The 15,658-nt window shown below is 46.2% G+C and overlaps 1 protein-coding gene across 1 annotated transcript in view; it reads right to left on the bottom strand.

Moving 5' to 3' along the window:
- The window catches only part of LOC138284760 (uromodulin-like), a 631,564-nt gene that overhangs the window by 452,679 nt on the left and 163,227 nt on the right, over window positions 1–15,658 (bottom strand). The window contains exon 4 of the mRNA XM_069223898.1: window positions 4,087–4,188. Coding sequence (XP_069079999.1) covers window positions 4,087–4,188 — 102 coding nt within the window. The remainder of the gene's footprint in view (window positions 1–4,086; window positions 4,189–15,658) is intronic.

Raw genomic sequence — 15,658 nt, 5'->3', positions numbered from 1 at the left:
TACAGTGTCTGGCCAGAGGCTGATAACATCTCAAATAACATCATTGATGATGTCACTGATGTCATCTCAAATTACAACATCCTTTATACTGCTGTTCACAGTACTCCATAAGTCCGTTTTATCATTTTTTTAAAAAGGTGTTAGTAAAAGACCTATGCTGGCATATTGTGGCAAGGGCAAATGTTGCTCCCCTAATTGAGGGGGATAGGTCCTCAAATCAGCCAATTATGGTATTAAATTAGCTGTATAGAGATTTTAAAAATGGGGCACACATCCTTGTTTTAGACCCCTGTTGGTGCAGATTTACTTTGAAATTGAGGAACCACTACCCAATTTAATACAGACCCACATATCAGTGTGTAGCAATTGAAGTGCTTTAAATAGGGTTTACAGAATGCCCCAGTGTTTCAGTTTATCCCACAAAGTGTTGTGAGTGACTATCAAAAGCAACAGTGTAACCCAAAAAACAGGCAAATAAAGCACAATTCTGCTTTTCAAGCCTAAGGCACTGTTATTGTCTAAAGTTTCACAGCCTTTCCTGAAGCCTGTCAGGAATTGTGTCAAATATTCAAGCTAGCAGCCCAGTCTTTAAGTTCAGGATCTTTAGAAATGCCTTTCCCTCAACATCCAGGGGTGCTATATTTCTATAATTCTGCTGCTTGTTGGTTGGCCCCTTCTTATAGATGGGCTGTAGTACTGAGCCACACCAATTGTCAGGGATAGTGCCATTTGACCAGTTCTTTGATTTGTCACCATCAGCTGCTGCATAGCTGATGATATTCTGTTTAGCTGAGCCATTACCTTCACCAGTTGCTACTATTAAGATTTCCTTGTCTCTACCAGGGATCTACTCCGGACCTCAGGCGCTGCACAGAATGCTCATTTTCTTATGCTTTACCCTTTGACTGGGAATGTTCCCTCTACCTTTGTGCTATCTGAGTGGCAATAGATACCTAAGGCCTCATTACGAGGCTTGCGGTCACAAGACCACCAGCCTGGTAATGACGGTCAGACCACTGGGGATGTGGTGGTCCAACCGCCACATTACAGGTTTGGCAGTCAAACTGCCAACCAACTGCCATTTCCGCCAGGATCCATGATCGTGATGGGGTGACAACAATCTTGGTTGTAATCAGCCAGGGCGACGCTGAACTCAGCGCATCCCTGCTGATTACAACCTTGTTCTCCGCCAACCTTCTCATGGTGGTTTCCCCACATTGGAAAGGCTGGTGAAGAACAAGTGAAGGGGCACTCATGCCCAGCACCATCGGAATGACCACTGTCTGCATTGCAGACAGTGCACATTCTGAGGGTGCTGGTCGGCCCCCTCTGTGCTATGAGATAGCACTTGGCTCCTTTAAGGGAGCCGGGCGCTATCTCGTAGCACTGTTCCCGCTGATCAGACCGTCAGGAATGCTTTATTTCAAGGTCTCCGCCTGTCAGCCATGTCAGGCTGCCAGAAACCTTGTAATAGGGCATGGGGACTCCACCGCCATGGCCGTGGTTTCCTCCCACTGATTTTTGTGGTCCTGCATTGGGACCTCAAAACTCGTAAAGAGCACCCTAAGGCTCTGCCTCGCACTGGATGTCTATCCCCCAGTCTAAAATAATGTTCCTCTGGAACATCATAAGGGCAGCTGTATCCGCTTCATAGCAAGTAATTATTGTCTAAGCTTGATGCCTTTCGCTTGCTAGCATTTTTCTTCGAGAAAGGCGACATTCTCTGTGTCATGTGATTTACTATTTGGAAGGATGGGGATAAAAGCAAACACTCGAAGAGTCGTTCCCATATTTAAGGTATAATGCATGCTTTCACTATGATCGCAGGGCTCGAGTAATAATGATAGATTATGCTGTTACCTTCCCAGTGGCATTGAAACTGGAGGTGGCCCCCCTTGCAAAGAGCATAGAGGGCCCCCCCCGACTCGCTCAGGCCAGGAGTTGAGCTGAGGGGGCTCCTGGTACTCAGGGCCCCCCTGCTTCGTGGGGCTGCAGTGGCCTTTGTTGCACCCCTATCCCCACCCTGATGAGTATTCTCATGCCCATCATTCGGACTCAGTAGTTGAAAAATGATATTCTTGTTCTGATGCATGTTCCGTTAGTGATGCCTCATGTAACTACTGCATTATCAGTTGCCCAGTGAGCATGGCTTCTGATGTCCCTTTAAGGGCCTTTGTCTTGAATTTATGATGGAGGATGCATAAATGGGGGCTGCGAATGCTTGATTATTGTACCATACAGAGTGAGGTGCTATTTCATTCTGGCCCTTCATTCTGCAACTCATCAACTAATGATGATTGTCCACGCTGGTCTGTACTAGGTCACATTGTGTTTCTGCATTCTTCTGCCTCGCAGATGGGTTCAGTGGCACACCAGATGATTCCGTTTGAGGGTTTTCTGTGTTCACTATTTGTTCAGCTTCCTCAGTTCTTCCTTTATTCAAAATAGCCTTAGACGTCTTGGAGTCTTAATCCCTAATTAAACTAGATTCCCCTTGCCTTATCTCCGGTGACTGTCTAAACTCAGAGACTCTTGTTTTACTGGTGGTTATTTTTGTTGGTAATTATCTCTCTATGGCACTTTCTGGCTTAGGCTCTTGAACTAAGTGTTAGGCCTCTTTTCCAGAACAATTATTGTCTGTCTGCATAGTGGGGTCCGCTTGTTGTTTATCTTTCTGTGTATTGATTGCGAAAAAGTGAGAAATATTTCCATGTGCCATACTTTTGTCAACTACAAAAGTGTAATTACCCGTGTAAGTTACTACAAAAGTATGTTACTAAAAAAGGCAGTCTGTGAATATCTCTTTGTATTCGGTTTTGCAGTACTACTGTATTGCTACAAAACTTGCTACAAATTTCCATGTGTGAATCAGGCCCAATGAATGGAAATAGTATGGGTCCTGGATGCAAGTGTGGTTGTGCATGTTAAAAGGTATATGCTGCACGATTTGCAAGTCAGTAAAGTTTGGTGTGCAAATAGTACTTCATGTTAAAGAAGCACACCTGATGTGGGTTACAGAGTCATGTTTCAAAGTAAGTTTGTCACTTTAAGCTAAAGCGTTTTGCAAAAAATCAATGAGAAAAGTTAACACTTCCGTTGACAACTGATTTTGCTCTAGTGGATTTCTGGGCACATGTCCATGTTAAATAGTTGAAATACAGTTGCTAGACAAATTCTTTGTAACAAGCACTTTTATAAACTGTGGGTGTTTATTTACAGTACTTCATTGAAGATTTTGAGGCATTGCAGATTGTTGAAAAATGTTAGGGTGACCAAGTCAGACAAGCTTAACTCACATGGGGGTTGTAAACATGTCACTAAGGTTTTATGCCATTATGCTTATCTCAGGAATGTGTGTGGTGTATTTTACCAGACTATGGAGGGACCTCCACAAGGCTTGGGAAATCGTATCTTATCCGTGTCAAATGTATACCTGTCATCCTCTTGACTTAAAATTATGAGTCATGTGAAGTCTTTATGAGGGTGATCCTGGTAAAATGAATAGAATACAGCCTTTTTGCAGGATGGTCAAGGTTTAAGAATTGGGTTACCCCATTAAAGTGTTTAGAGGTTTGCTAGGATGTTGAATACAAGTAAAAGGAGGTTAGGATCCACCAAATGTGGGTCACCTGACAGATATGCTATGCGTTCAGCATGTGGTCAAAGGTTATGTCCACTGACACTCAATTAGGGATAGAAAATTGGACACAGGTGTAGCTTCTTTAATTACTTACTATTGTTTGTGTGCAATCAGTAGTATAAAAAATGGCTAGACCTTTGGACTTTCTCAATTTTTGTTCATTACATTTGTGAGCTGTTTCCAAGCTGCAACTGTTTCCAATCTGATATTGCTAAATGCACCACAACATGCAAAAATGAAAGACCATTATACCCGGACTTTAAGGCCTTTAACATTATACTCGGGCAAATTATTAGAAATATACATGCACATTAATAGAGGAAAGGTAGTGGTACAAATGGTTTTGTTTTGCGATCACTGAGTCGTCTTAATTCTGTCTATATGGACATCTTTCACTTGTCAACTGTTAGAGTAAACGTGCATAGAAAAGGGAAACTGGAACTTACTCGCATGTAGATATGTGGTTGGATCACAAGTGCATTCCGCAATCCCTGCATTGTTAGTGCACACCTCATCACTAGCACACGCAGGTTCACAATTCAGAACATCTGGAAAAAAAGAACACAATAGATCAAACATTTGGAGTCACTGTGGATATTCGGACCGCTTAATGACAACACTGCTAAACAAACAAAAACAGTCCATGCATGAAGCCTGTGCAGTCTTCCCTCATGCCTTTTCTCAATGCTTCTCATAAGGGCTTCTGTTCTTTAATGGCACAGTGCAGCCTCCCTCAGCACGGCAATCTTGTGTACGATGGGAAAGTGCCAGCACTTTCAACAGTAGCTGTCATATCTTGAATGAGGCAGCAATAACATTTCACGAGCATTTCCCGGCAGGACCAGTATAGCTTTAATATCTGATACAGGAGGGATCTAGTTGAAAGGAATAGCAGAGCACTCGTCAGAGACTATTTCTGTTATAGCAGGAATATCTCAAACATGAGGTGCTGTACACAGAACAAGGATTTTAGGGTTCACTTGAGACCAGGTTAAAAAAAATCAGGATTTAAGGAAGGGGGCAGCACACTGTGCTGTTGAATTTTTACTCTACACATATTTACAGTGCATATGTGTACGTGGTATTTTTCATATTTACAGTGGTACCCACACGGTGAGAAATGAGTTTGCCAGCATTTTTTTGAGGACACAGCCGTGCTGTTACGCTTTGGATTACACGGTACCATCTTTTTCCTGCATTGCTGTAATCCCATTAATGACCCAATGCCAGACCCTCTCTTTCAGGTTACTAAACCTGAATGCCACAAGTCTGTGACTAAAATGCACCATATGCCAATTTACAGCATTCTTTTTTGTGATTAGTGTATTCGGTGTGATCAAGACCTATCCACAGTACTTTAATCCAGCGGGTACGTATGAACCTATCTACCCATTAATACACAAGTCTCTCAGATCTATGTCCATTCTTCTGTTCCCCAGTTGGGTCACAGCTGCAAAACCTCAGGGTATCTTCGTTCCAGGATCGGATTGAGAACACAATTAGGCACGGGCACTCCCAAAAATAGTGGCCCACATTTATGAATTATTATTTTTTGTAGTTTTATATAGTGTGAACTCCGCCGAAAGGCATTGAGGCAGTTTGCATGAGAGCTAGTTACATTGCACAAGATCAAATTCATTTTTATTTTAGGGAGGGAGATGAAGTGATTTGCCCAGAATCACAGGATGTTGTGCTCCAACGGCTGCAGCTTTGAGTAGAAGGATACACCCTATGTATTTATTTCACTGGGAAATGTGGCCTCACAGCGAGGGCTCACAGAAAGGCCTATGCCACCCTACTCCTCTACCAAGGTCTAAAAGACACTGGGCTCGAGATCACAACACCTTGCCACTAGCGAGTACATTTCTCTTACTCACTCCCCCCAACCCACTTTAGCCTCAGGCTGATGGCCTGGCAGGGGAGAGCTAGTGACACAAAGCAGTGGAACCTCAGTGGTGCCCCAATGGAGGACAAATACCGAGTTACGCTGCTTTACTCCATGTTTTGGCACAAAGCATCAAGGGAGCATTACTTGGGTGTAACCAGGACAGATTAGCTCAAGCACCCATAATTTTGAAGGGAATCTTGATTAACTAAGAGAGACAGACCGGACTTTGCATTAAAAATAATGCCTCATTAAAGCAGCTGCTAACATGGAGACATATGTTTATTTCTGCACACATTTCAGACATTGAATGTGTGCTGCACTGTACAGCACATGTGCAAAACGTGTAATGATTCCGAATTTGTTTAGGCGTAAGATTTGTTACTGGAAGGATATGCTTCCTTACAAAACCTATATGTTAGACAGCACACACTCACCTCTGCACCATAGTGCAAAGGTTGACTGTGGTGCTAGGCAGCCTGTTTGTGCACAAGTACAGTGTGCAGCAGCAGGCTATTTTGAAGATCTATATGTCCGCGCTGCTTTCTCACTCTTGCTCAACTTGGTGCAGAAACCTTTGATCCTGCGTTGAGCTGAAAAATAAATCTGCCCTTAACGTGCATGCCTAGCGCGCACAACTTCAATACTCACAGGTAGTTAGAGGCAAGTAAATGGAAATATAATCTTTCTGTGTCATTTCTATCTCCTTCCTTCACCTCATATCTTCTACCTTAGCCCTCTCTCTTAACCTCTGTGTACCTTCATCCTTTCTCTTTATCCATTTGCCTACCCTGCCTCCATCAATTTTCCCCATATTTCTCACTCAACCTCACCCCTTCCATATATCTCATATGACCCTACCCTTCTGTGCATCACATTTTGTGCCTACATCTATATCAATCATTCTCTCCAACCTCAATTCTCTCTCTAACTCATTCTTTGGCAGTACTTCAGTGCAATTTTCTATTTGACTTTCATGAAGTGACAACACTTGTCATATAAGCTTATCTCCATCTCTATGTCACCTCTTTATCTTTCACTCCATGTCTCTACTACTTTACCTCTTTCTATGCTCCCTCCAGCTCTTTTCTACCCCACCACTCCCCCTCACATCTTTCTCTGTTATTTTTCTATGTCACATTATCATCACTACCTCACCTTCAGTCCTCATGCCCCTTTCCTCTCTTTCCCACCACTCTCTTCACATGACCTATTTTTCTACACTTCTTTCAATTTTGTTCTCTCTCTTGCATTTCCTGGATTTTCCTCTAGTCGCTCTATATCTATCTGCCACTTCCTTTACCTCTCTCTAAATCACATCTTTTTCCACATTGCCTCTCTCTATCTACCTCATCCCTTGGAGTACTGTATGCCTCTGCCTCCCTACATTTTCTTTTCCCTGTCTCTCTCTCCGCCAAACTCTAAAACCTTACCTATTATCTGCCACTTTTTTCTGCCTACATCTTCCTCTTTCTAGTTCTCCTTATCTTTCCTTCTGGATACCTCACATCTCTCTATTTACCTTACCTCTTACTCTTGTTCATATATCTTTTTACATTATCTCTACCCTCTTCTCACTATACTTCATGCACCGTGTTATATTGTTCTCTTCAAGTCTCCGTCCCTTTCTTGTATCCTGCCTTGTTTCATGTATCTTACTCAGCAAGGCCACAGGTAAGTGTCCACCCATAGAAATGCACACACACATAAAAAAGAAAAGAGGGACGTGGCAGGGGAAGGGAAGCTAGTAGAAAGTTAATATGGAAAGAAGAGGAGCTTCATAGCAGTGATCTGATTTTTACTGCTGCAGCAGGAATGTCAGGAGTGAAGGGGATGCATTTTTTATTACAAATATTTGGCAACTAAAGTTCAATTTCAAGCGATGTGTGCATATGTCTTATTTTAATGTTGCACACTTATACACTAAACACCTAACAATTCACCCTTGGTGTGTTTTTCCAACAATGTGAGCAATAAGTTAGGCACTGAATTCCACATTAAATGTTGTTATTGCAAGTAACAAAACATATATCCAAACTCAAATGGAAATGGCTTTATAAATGCATGCTCAAGTTTCTGTCTGAAATATTGGGCTGGTGGACACCAGGCAGCTTGGGCTTTTGGCTGCTTTTGCATGCCCCACTTATGGAGATATACTATAAAAATGAACACTGTTTAGCATCATGAGGGAATGAATGAGCTAGAAGGAATAAAACATTCAAAGCTGCTCCAAACAGGGGGTCCAAACTATATCTTGCCCAGTGCCCCACAAATCCTACCATGTCCTTGGTCTTATTTGGGGAAAACAGTCTGATGCTACGTAAATTCAATTTTTCCATTTAAGGTTTGATTGATCCTTTAAATTAGTCCCATTGTTCCATGTAGGACAGAGATGTTATAAGATGCTTAGTGCTTAAAGTTTAAGAAGTCTATGAAAAGCTTCTGAAATCAATTGTTCATTATGATTTCGCTTAGAAATCTCTCCACAAGAAACACTTCTCTCAAGCAACTATCATAGCTACCTTCTTCCACAAATGTAACTTTTTACTATGTTCCTCTGCGGAACCTTCCACTGGACAACTATTTCACTAATAACGTCTTCCAGGAATCTTAAGGGCCCTCATTAGGGGGAAATGGTGGATATGCATCTGTAGCAAACTAGAACACAATAGGGTAACCCAATCCTCTCACAAGAGATGGGTAAATAGTGTGAACTCCTGAAGAAATCATTTAAATTATTTTTTGTTATCAGATTGATTATTCAGGATCCAGTCAAGACAAATCAATTTATGAATATTATTTATGTAGAAAGGCTTTTGAGGGCATAGAAAAAAATAGAAACGTATTCTGTGCTACAGAATAAAAGTCAGTAGTTTTAATAATGACAGGACAACATGAATATATACATTCTATACAATGGAGTACAAATAAATAAACAAAAGGTCACACATATATACAAAATCCACCAGTTAACACTTATGAGTGACTTTAATGGAGAATAGAAGAAACAGGTCCTTTCGACCTGAATAAAAGTCCAACTCTTTGCCGAGAAACATTTTCCACAGTAATCAATACCCTACCAACAATAAGAAATCTGCTTTTCTTAGAGGAATTATGGATCGCTGATATAATATCAATCCAAAAAATATTGAAACCCCCAAATATTGGAAATTAAATATGGAGAACAAAAATATTGTCTCTGTATACATACTCATAATAAATCACAAATATCGAGCACACAAATATAATTGTCAAGACACCGATTTTTACATATATTGATAACAAAAAAATCAGAAACACAAATAACGTCACCTACAAATAACCATATAACATTTCAAAATATCAATTACATCTATATTGACCACAAAATTATAGTTAACATAACTAATAAATCGGTAAAAAAATACACCAAAAAACTTTAACATAAAGCAATTACTTCAAATAAACTCTACACTTTTAATAAACATCTGTAATTAAATACAAACACATTACATTAACCAAAAATTAAACCTTCACAAATACAAACAATAAAAAACAAACAAAAATGCATTTTACTGTGTATACACAAATAAATCCATCTGCAAATAAAACAATCTATATATTATAATACAAAAAGAAAACATAAGTAAGCGTTTATCAAGCAAGCACAAAATTGATCAAAATAAATCAAACTGTACTAAATCAACCACCAATAAAATAACACTCCAAACAACTTTAACCAATAAAATCACACAAACAGTTAAACAAACAATATAGAAGGTACACTAATTAAAACAACCAAATACTCCAAAAAAATGACAAACACTGCAAGAGGAGGAAACTCTGCTGGATTCTCCCAAAAAGCAATTTAAAAATAAAGCATACAACTCCACAGCTACATAAGTAAATATATATCCATGCAGCTGCATAATCAAGTAAGCAATACTTATATTTCAACAAATAATGAACTGTTAATAAACTAATAAATATAAATGAACAAATAAATAGTAACACACTCCGGTGGTCATTCTGACCTCGGCGGTAAAAGGCGCTTACCGCCGGTCAGAAGACCGCCATAACACCGCTGCGGCTGCGGTTAACCGCCACGGTCATTCTGACCCGCAACTGGCAAACCGCCAAAAACCCGACATCCACAAAAATCCGCCACACCAAAGGTCAGCGAAAAACTGGCGATGACCAAACCTCCACCGTCACACCAACAGAAAAACGCCCATGCCATTTCGACCCACGAATCCACGCGGCGGTCTTTCAACCGCGGTATCCCATTGGCGGTACACACCGCCACGGTCAAAATACACACACACTTACAAAACACAACCACATTGGACAATTTGAAACACACACACCTGAGACACATACAAACAACACTCCCACACACCCAATACAATATAAAACACACACCCACATCACCCACAAACCCCTTCGAAAAAAAAATCCGACAGAAAGCCAGAGATAGACAGCACTGCTTAGACAACACTATCACGCAGAGGCAAACCACACCATCGCCCACACAATATCCACGCACAAGACACCACACATCACCACACTCACCACACTCATCAACACATACACCACCCCACACCTCATCCACATCACCCTATGGCACCCCAAAGACACCCCCGGTTCTCAGACGCCGAACTCCGGGTCATGGTGGAGGAAATAGTTTGGGTAGAGCCCCAGCTCTTCGGGACACAGGTGCAGCACACCACCATTGCCAGGAAGATGGAGCTATGGCAAAGGATAGTGGACAGGGTCAACGCTGTGGGACAGCATCCACGAAATCGGGATGACATCAGGAAGCGCTGGAACGACCTACAGGGGAAGGTGCGTTTCATGGTATCAAGGCACAACATCACGGTGCAGAAGAATGGCGGCGGACCCCCACCTACTCCCCCAGAATTTACAGCATGGGAGGAGGAAGTCTTGCACATCCTGCATCCTGAAGGCCTCGCAGGAGTATCTGGAGGAATGGACTCTGGTAAGTCAAATCTTAACTACTTCTTCCCACCCCCACCCCACCTGCATCCCAAATCATACCCCCACCCTCACCCCCACCCCCATCACACCTAGTCCCTGCAAATGGCTCACCATCACAACCCACCCATCCCAACACCAAGACCTGCATGCGTCCACAAAGCATGGACACCCATCACCAAAGCATGCCCACTGCACATACACATCTCCCCCACAAGCCACCCTCACAAATGCCCACACACAGGAATGCCAGCCCTGGGGTACACGGGCACCCACCCATTGACCAATTTGGCACACACTGAAGAAATAACCATACCTCTATACCCCTGCAGGACCCGAACGCCACCACACCGCCCAGGAGGGTCCAGAAATGTCCATCCCACCCCCTGAAGAGGCCACCAGTGATGACAGCAGCTCTGTCTCCCTGGACCCAGATGACCAGCCCGGACCATCGGGGACCTCTGGACAGTCGGTTCCCCTCACACAGCCACAGGCCACAGCAGACCCAACCTCCTCTGGGAACTCCAGCACAGCTCCCACCCAGCGGGCCCATGCCTCTGTCTCCAGGACACGTCAATCAGCGGTGTGTCCACCACTACAGGGCACCCAGGTGAACCCACCACCCCTACAACAACAGGGACCTGGGGGCAGTGGTAGTGGGCACACGGTCCAGGGGACAGAGGCCCAGGGAAAAAGGGGAACTGGGAGGGCTGTTGTGCGACAGGGGGGGGACAGGCCAAGGGAACCCACTCTCCAAGAGGCCCTCTCCTCCATCATGGGAGCATACCACCACTCCCAGGAGACGATGGCGACGGTACTGGCCAGGTTCCAGGAGATCCAGGTCATGCAGGAGCAACAGTACATGGGGTTCAGGGAAGAACTTAGAACCATCAGTTCCGCAATGGGCACCATCGTAGGGGCACTCAACCAGATTGTCACCACATTGCAGGAACATGTGGCACCACAAAGGGCCCCTGTCACTAGCATGGACCAAGAACAGGCAACCACCTCCGCCAGCGCTAGTGGACAGGAGGCCCCCACACAACAACAGGCCACCAGAACCCCACCTCCTGCAGAAGAAGAACCACCCGCAAGTGGGGCCTGAGATCTTGTAAGAAGACAGAGTAGGATGTCAAGACCCCCGCCAGCAAAGGATACCCCCTGATGTCATCCCACTGTCCCACATTGTCACCCTGTCCAACCTTGAACTGCCCCTGCTCCACCTTCCACAGGCATATGGACAATGCACCTGTGAGACTGAAAAGCTGGACTCTGCCATGGACATTCCTCCACCATCACCGATTTCCCACCATGTCCCTAAATTCTAATTTAATAAAAACACTTATTGCACAAAAACAATCTGGAGTCTGCCTGTATTGTGAACAAATGTGTTGAACATAATGCTGCCAAAATGTCCAGTTACACAGTGATGAAAACATACCACTGTCATACAGCTGTAGTCCATGGGGAAACAAAGCACAGGTCACGCAGTGGGGGCCACATCCCTGAAATTGGAAGGGAAAGTCACAACTCAGTTTACATACACTGGGGGAATAGGTCAGACAGTAGAGAGGCAGGAGACTGTAAATAACTGTAAAATGCCGGTGATGATTCTTACCTGTGTGTTATTGAAAATACTGTAGTATCACTCTTTCCCTGTTGTCTGTGTCGTCCCCGTCGTCTTCCTCCTCTTTACTCTCCACAGGTTCCACCGCTGCTACAACACCTCCATCTGGACCATCCTCCTGCAGGAAAGGCACCTGGCGTCGCAAAGCCAGGTTGTGAAGCATACAGCAGGCCACGATGATATGACACACCTTCTTTGGTGAGTACATTAGGGATCCACCTGTCATATGCAGGCACCTAAACCTGGCCTTCAGGAGGCCGAAGGTCCGCTCAATCACCCTCCTAGTACGCCCATGGGCCTCATTGTACCGTTCCTCTGCCCTTGTCCTGGGATTCCTTACTGGGGTCAGTAGCCACGACAGGTTGGGGTAACCAGAGTCACCTATTAGCCACACACGGTGTCTCTGTAGCTCTTCCATCACATAAGGGATGCTGCTATTTCGCATGATGTACGCGTCATGCACTGACCCAGGGAACTTGGCATTTACATGGGAGATGTACTGGTCAGCCAAACAGACCACCTGGACATTCATCGAATGATAACTTTTTCTGTTCCTGTACACCTGTTCACTTCCTCTGGGGGGTACCAAAGCCACATGGGTCCCATCAATGGCACCAATGATGTTGGGAATATGTCCAAGGGCATAGAAATCACCCTTCACTGTAGCCAAATCCTCCACCTCAGGGAAAACAATGTAGCTCCGCATGTATTTCATCATGGCAGACAACACTCTGGAAAAAACCTTAGAAAACATAGGCTGAGACATCCCAGATGAAATGGCCACTGTTGTTTGGAATGATCCATTAGCCAAAAAATTGAGTACTGACATAACCTGCACTAGAGGGGGAATCCCTGTGGGTTGGCGGATGGGTGACATCAGGTCTGGCTCCAGCTGGGCACACAGTTCCTGTATAGTGGCACGGTCAAGTCTGTAGGTGAGTATGACATGTCGTTCTTCCATTGTCGACAGGTCCACCAGCGGTCTGTACACGGGAACAGCCCTCCATCTCCTCACAAGTCCCTGTGGACGGTGCCTAGGAAGGACAACATGGAGCACAGAGTCAATCAACCCACAGGTACGTTCACACAGCTTGCAGTGTACACGATTCTCTATGCATTGAATGGCATGTATGAGTGGCAATGCAAGGCCTAGGCCTGTGTGACGCAGTAGAAATTAAGCCATGTGGGCCTTTGAAATGGCGGCTGCCTGACCTGTGAAGTGTGACAATGTGATGTGAGCTCATTGTGCTGGCGTAGCACACCGTGGCGGTAGGCGGTCGAAGACCGCGGTGCAAAGCCGCATTGGTTAAGATTAAACCCTATGGGTTTCAGGAGCCAATGAGGATGTGCGCCGGCGGTCGCGGTACGCACCGCCGCGGGTGTGACCGCCATTTTCTATCTGCTTAATCACTCAAGACCTGATCATCCACAGGAGAGGACCTATACTGCAAGTGCTGCTGTGACCTCGGTCTGAAAGTGACAATGGCTGCTGCGACTGGGGAAAGGGCCCCTGCCTTCATTTCAGAAGAGTTGGAGAAACTCGTGGATGGGGTCCTCCCCCAGTATGCGCTACTCTACGGTCCTCCAGACCAACAGGTGAGTACATTGGGACCATGCTTAGTGGGCAATGCCTGGGTTGAGTGGGGTGAATGAACAATGGTGGTGAGGGGAGCGAATGAGGAATGCATCGCACGACAGATGAGAGCATGTGCCACATGGCAAGGTTGGGGAGGGGGGGCCACTCACATCGACCATGCAGAAAAGTGATGATGTTTCTTTTCCCACCCTGTACATGTCACATAGGTCAGCGCCCATCAGAAGATCGACATTTGGCGTGCCATCGCCAAGGACGTCCGGGCCTGGGGGTCCACAACAGACGGGGCACCCACTGCCGCAAAAGGTGGGAGGACATCCGCCGCGGGAGCAGAAAGACCGCCGAGGCTCTGCTGGGGATGGCCTCCCAACCTAGGAGGGGTGCCAGTCGGACTTTGACCCCCCTGATGTCCCGGATCCTGGCGGTGGCCTACCCCGATTTGGATGGGCGCATGAGGACATCACAGCAGACACAAGGGGGTGAGTACCAGCACATTCAGCTATCTTTGCACGCAGTGGAGGTGCCTGGGTGGGGGAGGAGGGCTGAGGGTATCCCTAGGCCAGGGCGATTTCTGTAGGCTAGGCCCCTCCGTGAGGCATGGCCCTGTGCCCCCGCCCCCCACCTCTGTAGGGTGCCTAGTACAGCTACTCATGGCCCTGTGTCATCTACGTGTGCAGTTGTCGTCCATAGGCTTGTAGGCCATGTCCCAGTGATTGAGTAGTGTACCCCAAATGCGCTGCGTAGTGCAGTGGGCTTCTGTGTCTGTCCTCTCCGCCAACGGTGTCGCCAATGCATGCACTCAACATGTCTTTCTTTCTTCTCCCCCCCCCTTTTTTTTGGTCTTCCTGTTCATGTGTGCATTAGCATCATCAGGCGGAGGAGAAGTGGCATCGGAGGGCCATGCAACCGGCTCCGAGTACACCAGTGAGACGGAGGGCGAGGGGAGCTCCACAACGGGGACCCGTTGAGACGTCAGCGACACCGACACGTCCTAGGAAGGGAGCTCCCTTGTGGTGGCGGCAACATCCGTGCCCACCGCTACAACAGGTACAGCCGCCACCCAGCGCACCAGCCCCGCCCTCCCAGCAGCCCCTCAGCGTTCGCCCCGTGCCCGCTCGGCCAGGAAGCCGGCCATCTCCTTCGCCCCAGGCACCTCAGGCCCTGCCCCAGTTACCCCTGCTGCCCTCAGTGCGGAGATCTTTGACCTCCTCCAGATGCTCATTGTTGGGCAGTCTACTCTTTTGAATGCCATCCAGGGGGTAGAAAGGGGTAGAAAGGGAGGTGCATCGGAGCAATGCATACCTGGAGGGCATTCATTCGTCCATCAGCGATCGTTCAATGCTCTGGCCTCAGCACTGACGGCAGCCATTGTCCCTGTCTCCAGCCTGCCTCCTCCAACTCCCTCCATCCAGTCCCAATCCCCTGTTCCTCTGCCTATCCCAGCCACACCTACAGACCAGCCTGCACACACACCAACACCCAAGGGCAGCTCATCCAGACATAAGCACCACAGATCACACAAGCATTCACCCAAGCAACATCCACATGCAGACATGCCAACAGCCACTGCCTCCTCTGTGTCCCCCTCCTCCTCGTCTCCCTCCTCCCTCCCTGTGACGTCTCCACTCACACCTGCATGCACACCACCATCAGCCAGTACGTCCATCACCAGCACACCCTCCAGAACACTCCGCACACGTGCAGTCACCACCCCCACTGCCATTTACACGTCCCCTGTGTCCTCTCCCACTGTGTCTGTCACCCCCTCTTCCAAAACACACAAACGCAGGCAGCCACCCACCCAACAGCCAACCACCTCACGACAGCCTCCGTCACAAGCACCTGCACCCAAAGACAGCACACTTGACTCTCCTACAACCACATCCGCTTCCTCCACTCCCATACCCACTACACCAACCCGTCCCTGTCTTTCTAAAT

Source organism: Pleurodeles waltl, chromosome 3_1 (genome assembly GCF_031143425.1).
Source record: "Pleurodeles waltl isolate 20211129_DDA chromosome 3_1, aPleWal1.hap1.20221129, whole genome shotgun sequence".
Taxonomy (NCBI): Eukaryota; Metazoa; Chordata; class Amphibia; order Caudata; family Salamandridae; genus Pleurodeles; species Pleurodeles waltl.
This window is presented reverse-complemented; position numbering and strand designations above follow the sequence as displayed.